Here is a 12907-nt window from a genome sequence, read left to right as displayed (position 1 = left end):
TCCCCTTGTATTTTTCTTCCCTCTCGTTAAAGCTGTGCCATTCAGTGTTCAACATTTCTATCCTAAGGAAAAAGATTCTGGTTCTACTCTATCTCTGCCTCTTGTAGTTTTATGACCATACAATAATCATACCCTTTCCACTGGGCGAAGAATTCTTCACATCTGAACCAAATAGATAGTTCCTGTATTTGGTACAGGAATGGACAGGTTTTTCAAGCATATCAAACAGGTAGTTTTTTTCCGTTCCAAAAAAGAGAACTTAATGATTTTTTTTGTTGTTGCTGCAACCTTGAAGTATTAATGCAATATTTTACATTTTAATGTTTCAATGTTTCCCCTCATTCTCTGATCCAGAGAAAACTAACCATATCTACTAGTCTCCAATCCAGGCAGTATTCTGGTAAGCCTTCTCCAAACATTCTGCAAATCTTCTTCATCCTTCCCATAGTGGCATGGGGGTGCAGGGGGAATGCAATACTTCCATACTTAAAGTGTTGCCTAACCAAAGTAACTGGAACATGACATCCTGATCTTTGTATTCTTATAGTGAAGACCAGCATACCATATGCCGCCTTTATCACTTCACCTGTTTATGTTGCCAATTTCAAGGATATACGAACTTGCACCCCAAGACCTCTCTCTAAATCATTGCTGCTAAGGGTCCTGCCATTAACCATATACTTTCCCTTTATGTTTGACTTTGCCAAGTACAATACCTTGCACCTGCATAGGTTAACTCCATCTGTCATTTCTCCACTCATAACTGCAATGATTTTTATGTCTCCAAGCTTAGCAGTCAACCCCTCTACATTCCTGGGGTATATTGAGGTACAATCCATTGTTTAGTCAGTTTAACTACTGGTCCAGATAGACTGATAAGAATCAGAGGAGAGAACCTATTTTGTTCGCTTTCAGTGATCACTCCTCTCTCTATGAAGGTGAGTCCATGAAGACTGCCCCAGCTGCTGTACTCTGAGCCCACTAATATGATATACTGTTAAGTGAGGCTTTGGGCCTGCTCCAGGGTTCGGATCTGAGGACTCAGTTTGGCTCAGAATGCTGTTGCTCGTTTCAATTGTTTGCATGATTTGTTTTATTTGTACCCCCTTTCTCTTGCACATTGGTCTTTTTTTTTAATTGGGTTCTTTTGGTTTCTTGCTTTATGGCTACCTATAAGCAAACAAATCTCAAGGTTGTATAATTTATACATGCTTTGATAATAAATATACTTTGAATCCTTCCAACCATAAATAGTAGAGGTTGCAATTCTGTTCCTTCCAAACATTAGTTACAAACAGAATCACACCCTTCTACCACTATCCACTGCCCTCTGTGTGAAGACAGCTCATGGATTCCATGCTTTTTAATCTTCCTGGTCAACTAACTATGAGGGACATTTTGGTTACACCATATCCTGATGGTGCAATGTAAAATTTAAAGTTTTACTAGAAGTGAAATGTTGAGTAGATGAAACTTTACATTTTGTTCATAAAGTGCATTATTAAGTTTGTGATTTTTTTTTAGAGTATTGCTTTATATGTGAGTCAAGATTGATCAAAAGCTAGTGTAATTTACACCATGGTTGAAATAATTGATTTTGAACAACAATTTTGTCAAGGTATTTTCTTGTACACTAGTATTTTTATGCTTATGAAACAGATTTCAGTATTGTCATTAAGCTTTTGTGAATGAATTACTCAGTCAAGATGGTGATAATTGATGAAATGTTTGATCATGGAGAGAAATTGTAACCAAGCTTAGTTCCAATATTCAGCTGTCATACATGTGACAAGAATTGATTAGCATTTAGGAACTTTGGAAGTTCATTTACCATGATAACTGATTATTTCTGGAAAACAAACCACTTTGTCCCTCGTATAGTTAGTTTGCACCAAGTGATGTAGACTGAGGATTAGGAAGGTGACTGTGCTTTTGGGGGAATTGTGTGCTTGAGCATGTAGTACTCCATGAACTATATGACTACATGCCATTTCAATATATACAGTTGCAAGAAAAAGTTTGTGAACCCTTTGCAATTAATGGTTTTCTGCATTAATTACTCATAAAATGTGATCTGATCTTCATCTAAATCACAATAATAAACTAACACAATCTGCACGCAATTGTTCTTCTCGTCAATACTGAGTACACCATTTAAGCAATCACGGTCTTAAGTTCAGAAACAGTATGAATCTCTGGTAATGCCTTCTGCAAAAGGTATTTGGAGTTAGGTGATCCAATCAATGAGGTGAGATTTGGAGGGGTGGGTTGTAGAGGTGCCCTGTCCTATTTATATTTTTTTTAAAAAGGCACACAGTCAGGCTACTGACAGAGCCTGTTTTTCTCAAAGACAGGTTTGTTTAGGTGCACCATGCCTCAATCAGACTTTCAGAGGACCTTTGAAGAAGAATTGTAGAGATGCGTGAAGCTGGAATAGACTTCAGAGTCATTTCTAATGACTCAAATGTTCATCAGTCCACAGTAATAGAAATTGCCTATGAATCGGGGAAATTCAGTACTGTTACTACTCTACCTAGGAGTGGGTGTCCTGCAAAGAGCACAACGTGCAATGCTGAATAAGAACCCAAGGGTAACAGCAAAAGACCTGCAGAAATCTCTGGAACTTGCTAGTCTCTGTGTGTCTACTATAAGAAAACCTGAACAAGAAAGGTGTTTGAGTGGACAACACAGAGGAAACCACTGCTCTCCAAAAAAAAATTGCTGCACATCCGAAGTTTGCAAAGGACTGTCTGGATGTTCCATGATGCTTCTAGGACAATTTTCTGTGGACAGATGAGACAAAAATTGAACTTTTTGGTAGAAATACACACTGCTATGTATGGAAGGAAAAGGGCACTACGCACCAACACCAAAACCTCATCCCAACTGTGAAGCACGATGGAAGGAGCATCATGGTTTGGGGCTGCTTTGCTGCCTCAGGGCATGGATAGCTTGCAATCATTGAGAGAGCAATAAATTCAAAATTTGTATCAAGACCTTTTACAGGAGAATGTCAGGGTAGTGGTCTGAAACACGAGTAAATCAACAATAGAATGGTTTGAAAAGAATAAAATAGTGTTTTGGAATAGTCCAGACCTTGACCCAATTGAAATGCTGTGTCATGACCGGAGAGTGCTATTCATACAAGATATCCCAGAAATATTGATGAACTGAAACAATTTTATATTGAGGAATGGTCTAAAGTAAATTACCTCTACTGTGTTGGTGAGTGGCAGAATCTTGGGGTGGGGGGGGGCGGGGAGGTTGCGTATTCTGAGAAGTTTTAAAAAGACAGGGTTACTGCAAGGTTGAATGTAAATGGGTTAACACAGACTCATTCAGCCTGTCTCCATGCTTCATCTCTTTCTGGCTGTGATTTGGGTTGAGGATCCAGTTGTGTAGAAGACCAGAGCCTTCAAAGGTTGTGTGTGGTGGTTTGTGTGAAGTAAAATTTATCAGATTTTAAGCACCAAGTCTTTTTGTAATATTTTCTGCTTTTTATGCCTGTATTTCTGATGAATTTTGATGTTTTTCAGGGTTAAATCTTTATAGATTAGGAATTTTAAAAATATCAGCACTAATACTGGGTTTGTCTTGTACTTCACATTACAGCTGTTTCTGATTGACTTTGGTTTGGCCAAAAAATACCGTGACAATCGGACAAGGCAACATATACCATACAGAGAAGACAAAAATCTTACAGGGACAGCCCGTTATGCCAGCATCAATGCACATCTAGGTATTGAACAGAGGTAAATGTTTGTTTATTACCTTAAATTCTAATGTTCATTTGCAATGTTTCTTATCAGCTTTTACAGCTAATCTGTTGTCTCCTTAAAAATGAAAAATTTTTATTTGAATAATTAATTTGTCACGTTTTTGTTGCATTTTTCCATCAAATGCTGCCTTATTTTCTTCAGTTTGAAATAATTACACCGGTAAATTACTCTTTACTCTGACTTCTAGGTACAGTTTCTGCATGTTAAATTTAATGTAAAGCAGCATTTAAACATTTCATTAGCTTGAGTGAAATAGGGATTGGGGCTTGAAAGAAAGTAAACCAAGCCCAAGAAGCTGTTTTAGAAGGTGAATAATCAAAAACATTAGCCAATGGTTGAAGGGTGAGAAATGGTGGCATTGTGATTAATTAACAGCTTAAGTAATCCAATGGTCTATATAGTCTGTATATAGAAGCCTGGCTCAAATTTATGACATAGACCAAACAAAGTGCGCTCACTTAGCAGTGTTGAGATACAAAAGCAATAATAACAGGATGGTAATATAGATTGAATGATGTTCATATTTTTTTCCAATTTTGATTGGAAGGATTATAGTAGAACTGTGGAATGGGTGGGCATTGAGGAAACAATATGACAAACATGTTTCCTCAATGCCTATGTGCTGAAATAGTGATAACAGTAGAGATTATTATGAGTTAATTGTGTAGTTTTTATTATTCCATAATTTATTTTCCAGTGTTTGAATGTGCTCAAAAGAATTAAGGTATATTTAAAAAATCTTTGAAAAATTTGTCTCCAGAAAATGGAGGTTCCTGAGTGCAGTTTAACATGTGCATCTTTACTCTGTAAACAAAAAAAAGTGATGGCATGAAAAGAGGGTGTCTACAAATGTCAATTGTTAAAGGCTTTATAAATGTTGATGTAATTTATTTCAACCTTGGCTGCAGTAAAGTTTTTACATATTTGTAATACATTTAATTCTGCTATTTTTCTCCCTGCAAGTCGTCGTGATGATATGGAATCACTAGGCTATGTACTGATGTACTTCAACAGGACAAGCCTTCCTTGGCAAGGGCTGAAGGTAAATTGAGTGGAGGCTTTTGAAGTGATACAGTAGCAGCATAGTCTGCCTTAACATTGCATTAGATGAAATTAAGTATCTGCTCATCTGGGTTAAATTTTGTAATCAACTTTTCAGTCTGTGGATGGGAAAGAGACAATTTTTTTGTGAGTATAACATTGATAGTGTTTTGCCAATAGCAACAGAAGTGCTTCTGAGTTTGAAACAAAAAAGTGCTTCTCAGAGTTGCAAATTAAAATGCAGCTCATGAGTACTTATTTAGGAAGCAATATAGAAGCATTGAGATGTTGGGCATCGTGGGATGCAGTGTTGACTATATAGAGGTCAAGTTGGTTCACTAAGTTTACAGTTTTGTTCCCTGTTGTTTAGTTTTTACACCTCAGGATAAAGTTTTTCACTCAACATTTCTAAGCTTTCGTGGTGCAATTTTTTTTTTTTTTTCTATGCATTGCCAGACAATATGCTGCTGGAGTGCTTTGTATTTGAATATCAAAAGTATTCTGTTATATCGTGGCAGAAGTAAACAGAAGCCTCCAGCATAAACTTGTATATATTTACTTACTAAAATTAATAAGGTTCCCATATCATTCCATTTTTAGGAAATATGATCTACAACTTAAATAGTAACTTGACCGACCATTAAAATTAAGTATGTATTGTTTGAAGAATAGTTTTTTGAAATTGCATATGTTGCATTGATGTTTACCTTAAACTTAATCATATTTTCCATAGCTATGTATATGTCGACATTATATATGGGGAAAAGTGTAAAATTTTAAATTGTGTGGACAAAATGTCTGTCTTTCTGGCTATTACAATCCAAAACACTCCTATACCCTCTGATGTGGTAAATGCGGGCTCACTTTTAAGTTTTAAGAATAAATTGGATAGATACATGGATGGGAGAGGTCTGGAGGGTTATGGACTGGGTGCAGGTCAATGGGACTAGTAGAATAAAGTTTCAGCACAGACTAGAAGGGCCGAATGGCCTGTTTCCCGTGCTGTAGTGTTCTGTGGTTCCATACCTTGTCTTACTTATTTCCTAGTAGCCTCTTGTTATTTGCTTAATAGATGTGGCACTAATATGCATCTTCAATGTTTTCTAATTTATGGCTGCTCGGCCCTTGAAAATTCCCTTACTTTATGAACTTGGGATATATTCGAATGTACAGTTTGTTCCATTTCTTTGTCCAATTTCCCCCCCCCCCCCCCCCCCCCCACTATCCAAGATAAACTAGCATCACGGGGTTAAATAATGTGCTGAAATGAACAGAACGTTCAAGTACACTAACTTCTCCATTGAAAACTTGTAAGCTTCCACAATATATGCACATGCTGAACCATCATGAAATGCTTGTTTAACAGGCAGCCACAAAGAAACAGAAATACGAAAAGATTAGTGAGAAGAAGATGTCCACACCAGTTGAGGTTTTGTGTAAGGTATGTTTTCATTATATTTTATTCACATTTGGTTTAATTCATTGAAATATTAACTACATGCAGCTGCCTCATATTTCTAATTTGGTGCGTTAATCAGAACAACTTAACCTTTAGAAAATTTGATGGAGGTGGATGATTGTGCAAATTTGCAAATATTTTGATTCATGTCTTCCTGGTGACTTTGTAATGCAGTAACTATAGAGCAGATGGCTAGCAAAAAAAAAAATGAATAACATTTACTAAAAGTATTTTTCAGGGGTATATTATCCTGAGCTTCATGTTAAATAAAGAAATGCATTTGACTTTTCTCCCTAATTAGGGATTCCCTGCTGAGTTTGCAATGTATCTGAACTACTGTCGTGGATTACGTTTTGAAGAAGCACCAGATTACATGTATCTCCGACAGTTATTCCGCATTCTCTTCAGGTGACTTAATGAAACTATAATTTGTTTTCTGAGATGTCTAATCAGTAAGATTTGATTCTTGACCTGAAAAATTCTTATGCTTTATTTTAGAAATTAACATGGGTTCTTTCCAACTTTCAGAAAGATTGTGCTTGATCTTTAACCTTGGTGCTACTTTCTACACTAAAATTATTTTCCAAGATTCTCTTAATATCTTAAAAAAAAATCTTTTGAAGATTTGAAAGTTTGAAAGACTCAGTATCTCCTGAATAGCTGATCCCTGACTTTTGATGAGAGGCATCCTGTCCAAAGGAGATATCAATTTTGCATTTATTCTGTCAAGATTTGAAAGAATTTTGTATATTTTAGTGGCGTTCTTTTCTCAAAACTATAAATAGGAGTATTATTCCCCAAACTTCCTTGGAGCCATGTTTAATATTAGTACTGCATCATAATCCCATGTGGCCACTATCACCTGCCATTCAGGTGATTTTTTTTTTGGATTTTGTTTGTAAATGACTCATTCATTTTCATCCTATCTTTGTCTTCCATTCAATTACGTCTATTTCTGAACATTGTTTTATTCTGTTGGTATCAGCTGATCCTGATTCTTGTTAACCCTTTCTGCTATCCACTAATGATTTATCCTGGTACTTTTTCACTTCCAAATTTGTCTTTGCCCTCAGTAGTTGATCCTGCAAGCTCATTTGTGGTCACCTTCCATCTGTTGCCCTTTGGAGAACTAGTTTCACTGCTCCAAAAATCTCATTTATTCATCAGTATTCTAAATACTTTTATCGGACTTTATCTATTTGAAATGCTGCTGAATCTAAGCTTGAGATGTATAACGTCTCAGTTCAGCCCCCAACCAAATATTCATACCGTGCAATTGTATGGATGTGGAGGTCAGGTTAGAAATGATAATATGTGCAATTATGTGCCACTTTACAGAACTCCAAAGGATAAATTGGAATTGATGTAAAATTCGTTGTTGTTATTTGGCACAGACTTGTTAGGTGGAGGGATCTGTTTCAGTGCTGTATCGTCATGACATTGGGTGCTTGTAGAAGAGCGGCAGAGGTATTAGTTCATTTCTGGGCAAAGATGAGTGAGGCAGAGGTCATTAATGTATTGATGAGTTGAACTGACTTCAAAAAAAAAACAATGTTTCAGAATCCAGTAATCAACACCCAAAATATGGAAATAACTTAAATAACATTTTAAATTTGGTCTCTTAGGATGTGACATGCAATTTTTATTCTTTATTTAGAACCTTAAATCATCAGTATGACTATACATTTGACTGGACAATGTTGAAGCAAAAAGCAGCACAACAAGCAGCTTCTTCTAGTGGTCAAGGGCAACAGGCTCAAACACCCACAGGCAAGCAAACTGAAAAATCCAAAAGCAACATGAAAGGTTAGTAACCATAGCCACTTGACATGTAAAATAGAAAATTGCAGGTATGCAGCTTAGTGGGAAAACCTTGCATACAGTGTTAATTTGTTAAATCAGTCAGGTAGTCAAATACGTCTGCTTCACTCACTCAAATCTCTGATTCATTCTTTTATATTGATTGGAAATGGTTGTATATGATTAATTTAACTACAGTCCTCCATGGCATGGAAATGCTTTTAATTTGATTAAGTTTGTGTACTTAATATGGGGCCTTTCTTCAGAAGAATACGAAAAGCTACTACAGTGCCAAACTTTTTGTAATGAAACAGAAAGTATAAATTGAATGGAGAAAAAAGTTAGTTTTATATGTCAGTACGTCAAAATATTGAAGCATAGAGTGAAGTGCATCAGTTGCGTCAATGATTTTTGAATTGTTCCAGGGACAACCCACTAAAATGTCACAGCACTTCTAGCACCAACATAGCATCACCTAATCATGTCTTTGTGATGTGGGAGAAAACTGGAGCACGCAGAGGAAACCAACATGGCCATGGGTGAAGATACAAATTAAACCCTGTTTAATGAATGTTGGCACTATAAAGCATCATGCTAACCTCTGCATTGTCATTTGGTGCAGAATATCCTTTTGCTTTAAAGTTGCTAATGAAACGGTGCTAATCCATTGTTACGCTGTAGTTTGAAAGGCCTAACTTCAGATCTGTGCGCAAAAAAATAAAGTGGAGCATAGAAACAATATTCTACTCTGGTTTCTATATGGCACACTGTTTCTGTCTTTAATTTGAATTTGCATTCTGCTTAGATCATTGAAATTATTTAGAGAAAGTAAAAATTTTTGAAAGGTCTGGTAATTGAAAGGTAATGAGTGGCTGGCACAAAAAATGATGAGGCGTGTGGCTGATCAGCAATGATAATAAATAGCAGGGCAGGATTGAGGGGCAGGATCATGCTCTATCTTATGTTCTTCTGCACCAAAGCATTTAGTTCTGCACACACAAGTATATGGAGCATAATTTAAGGTCATATGGTGTATATACTTTAAATGAACATTTCCTACTGAATTACATTGGGTATAAGTGAGTCCAAAGTGTGAAAACAGTAACTGCAGATGCATCTTAGCATCATAACATTTTTGAATACAATGTTTTATAATGTTAAAAGATACATCACTTATTGGCTAATCTTTTTTTCAACAGGTTTCTGATCTCAAGGTTGAAGCAAAGGAGCAAAGCAGCATGTGAGAGCAGGTTGCCTTTTGTCACTCCCCTTCTGGTTTTTGTTTCACGTGTACAAGCCGTTCAGTGGACAACCTTTAAACTGGTGAATTAAACTCTACTGGATACAGCTGACTCTGGGAAGAGCATATAAAAAAACTGTACCTGCAACTGTAGCAGCCTTTAATCAAACTAATTCCTGGAAAAGCGCAGTTTCATCTTTCAAAATAGAGCAACTGAAGCAGACTTGCTGGTGTACAGTTTTCTTTATTCAATAAATGGGATGTAAGAATGTGGTTGACACAGTGGAGAGAAAATTAACATTGTGAATTTGCCAATCTTTCCTTCATTTTTTTGTTTCTGCACTGCTTGGAAATTAAATGATGTCTCATAGTGGCACATGGAAGTTGCTCCTTAAGCAGTCTCTGAATTTTGCCCCAAGCATTTACTTGAAAGGTGCACTGCATTCACCTATCTTCTCCCTTGTAATGTGTTCCAAATCTCTTGTTACCTACTAGAAAAATGGTAAATCTCTTAAAGCTGGGATTTCTTTATTAAATCACCTGCAGCCAGTAGTGAATCAATAGCAACCAAAGAATCCAAGTTTCCTGTTGGAAGGACTCTGCCTGCTGTCTTGTGCTAGAGTGGTATCTTTTGTGAAGAAATGATAAAACTAGTGACTACTAGATAAAACTAGAATTCCACATTAAGTATATTGTACTTGGTTAAAAGAAAAGCTTAGTCATCGCAAAGCTTAGCTAACAACTTAAGACTGAAATTGTGGCTTAGTTAGCATTGTAATCACTGTACACATCTACTCTGACCTGGGGTTTACAGTGTTTTTGAATATTGGCTTTTTTGTTTACATGTTAACTGAATAAGAATATATGATTCGTGTAAAAGAATAGGGTTATTTTGTAATGCTCTGCTAAACTTCCCTATTTGCTTTGTAACTTCTCACCCTTTCACCTTTTTTAAAAGAAACTAAACTTTCATCAGCCAGTTTATTTTAAAATGTTGCATTTCTTCACAGATGGCTTTAGATTTGTAGACAGATGTACCTTTTTTTTATTAATACAATGGATATTTTGTATTTGCAGGGGTATTAGCTTTGTCTTACTGCAGTGAAACCTATTATAAAGAGAATGTGTCCATGATGGAGCCTCTGCAGCTACTAAGCATATGCCATTGTATACTCAACAGTGGCTAAATTTTGAAGTTTCTTTTGAAATATTAAAAAGTGTGTTGGAGGTTTTTTTTACTTTTGTCTTGGTAAAATGAATGATAAGTAACATGTTTTGCAGTTGAGGTGTACAGTGCAGTAATGGCAACTGTTGCTGGCTGTGATTCTGGCCCAGCTAAAATCTTTTATTGCTAGAAGTACTTTAACAGTGTAATTTATTCCTTTTTAGCATGTAAGAATAAATTAAAACAATTACTTGTTGATCACCTGGCCAGTCTTAATTTTTGACAATTTATCGTGCAAGATATATAAGAAAGGTACAAGGTTTGTATTCCCCAACAAAATGCGCTATAATCCAGTTACTTTAATTTGAATTTGTTTGGTTTCTGCCTATGAAATAGCACTTTTATTTGTCAATAATCTGTCCAAATATTATTGCAATGGATTTGGAAGGAAGATTATTGCCTTTGTCCTTCTGCTTTTAATTCTTTGTTACAGGGAGCAAGCACTCTCATTTTGAGTTTCCCCTGTTAAAGCACAATCTACACTGATTGCTCCTTGCTGAAGACAAAATTGTCTGATGGTTATTTTCAATTCTGCATACTTCAAATGCAGCTCTAAGTTGTTTAATCACTAAAATGTATAAAAGAGGCTGGATGATTATTTTCCTGGTGAAATAATGATAAGCTCTTTTTGAAAAATATGTCCTAACCAGAACTTCCCCATTAAATAAATTAGTCCTAGCTTTTATGTTTGTATGTTCAAATGTGTATGCATAACAATTGTAAAAGCATAGTCTCTTGTTTGAGATTTGTCTATTCCCAATCTTGACCAAAGCTTCTGCTTAATACAACCTAACATAGATTAAGAAGTGTAGTATAAAATATAATTAGCAGTGATTAGCTTGATGTGTTTGGCTCTAACTGAACGCTACAGACAAAGTTAATTTTATCCCTTGAGCTTGACTGCAGGTTGATTGTTATGATCAGAAATACATGCCTGTTGCTGAAAATATTAATTGTTTTGCCTCTTGAATCAGACAAACTATTGTAAAACACTATGCACACAAAGTTAAATTTGTGTAGAGGATGCATTTTAATACACTTGCCCATTATTTCTTTACTACTTAAATTTCCCTAATTTTTTCTAATCAAAAGCTGTGAAAAGTAAAAGAAACCTGTGACATGTGCCATTGGTCACATGGTGTTAAACACATGCTAGACTATCACCAATTTCCAGTACTAATTTCCTGATAATTGTTTTCATTAACTTAATAGACTGGCAGGAGTGAATTTTACCAGTGGCTGAAATGTCTACTTGCAAGTAGCTGGTGTCCAAGGATACAATTCTCTCCCAAGAGTGAAAGACATTTTGTCAATTGAATATTTTTAAAAAGTGCAGAGTCCTATGCAAAATAACATCTAAGAAAAGATGGCATGATTTCTTTTTTTTTGCCAGTGCAATGAATTGTTAAAGTATTGAATATCTAATAGTAATACTGGAAAGTTGCTTTTTTATCATAGTCCATGAAGGACTGAGCTACTGCTTTCTTATTCATTTTTCTTTTGGTCTATTCTAGTTCTTATTTTTATCATTGTTTTTCAGAATGTGAGAGTTCAATTATATGGATTTTATATCAAATATCTGTATATATCGGGATATTGTGACATCCAGTGATGGGACAGCAATGTTTGCCAATCAGCATGCAATCTTTGAAGTGTGATACGGCTGTATTCCTTCTGTTCCATCTATTTGAAAGTTCTGAAATAAAATACAAGTTGTTTTGAATTAACATGGAAGAATTTAAATCATAACCTGTACACATCTAGCTTTGGTGAAACACAAGGCAACTAAGAATTCTGAGAACAATGGGTACAATATGAACATGTAATCAAAGATGATAGTGCGTCATTTTGTGTGAACTGCTGAATTTCTGCAATTTTTAGAAAATGTATACAGATATTGATTTTCAATCTTTCCGATCTCCACTTTGGTTTTGAATAGCTTGAGGTTTGTATAGAGAGTGAAATCTGAAGCTACATTAATGAATGTGTATTTGGATGCATTTCTTGAAACACATGCCTACTAAGATAATGCATAGTTAAAATGTAATATAATGTGTAAATGTGAAATTTAATGCAGTTGAAATGTTAATTTGTATCTAATGAAAACCTGTGGTGGTTTTATACATAGATTTCACTACTTATATTTTAAAGTGATCTATCAGTTAGAAATAAAAATCCACATTGGAATTAAACTAGATTAAATGTATTTTCCCCATGAACCATATCTAGTTCTCTCCTTGTATTTTCAACTTATCCAAGCATGACTGCCGGGCAAAATTAAAACATTGCATCAAATTCCAAGGAAGTGGCTTATGAAGTTGTCAGAAGTAGTAGTAGACCTGAGGCATTAAAGCATGTTGGGA

At 35.5% G+C, this 12907-nt stretch overlaps 1 protein-coding gene across 3 annotated transcripts in view; it reads left to right on the top strand.

Moving 5' to 3' along the window:
• Positions 1-12271, top strand: part of csnk1a1 (casein kinase 1, alpha 1) — a 32512-nt gene extending 20241 nt beyond the window's left edge. For 2 of the 3 annotated variants that reach the window (XM_073067644.1, XM_073067646.1), the window contains 6 exons: positions 3613-3752; positions 4743-4821; positions 6187-6261; positions 6581-6687; positions 7937-8085; positions 9279-12271. In XM_073067644.1, the coding sequence (XP_072923745.1) occupies positions 3613-3752; positions 4743-4821; positions 6187-6261; positions 6581-6687; positions 7937-8085; positions 9279-9286 (558 nt within the window). In that variant the 3' untranslated portion in view covers positions 9287-12271. Of the gene's footprint in view, positions 1-3612; positions 3753-4742; positions 4822-6186; positions 6262-6580; positions 6688-7936; positions 8091-9278 lie in introns of those variants that run through there. The other variant, XM_073067645.1, reaches the window with a different exon arrangement.
• The last annotated feature ends 636 nt before the right edge of the window (positions 12272-12907 follow it).

This window comes from Hemitrygon akajei, chromosome 15 (assembly GCF_048418815.1).
Source record: "Hemitrygon akajei chromosome 15, sHemAka1.3, whole genome shotgun sequence".
In the NCBI taxonomy this organism is placed as follows: domain Eukaryota; kingdom Metazoa; phylum Chordata; class Chondrichthyes; order Myliobatiformes; family Dasyatidae; genus Hemitrygon; species Hemitrygon akajei.
The sequence above is the reverse complement of the archived record's forward strand: the minus strand, read 5'-3'. Positions and strand labels throughout refer to the sequence as shown.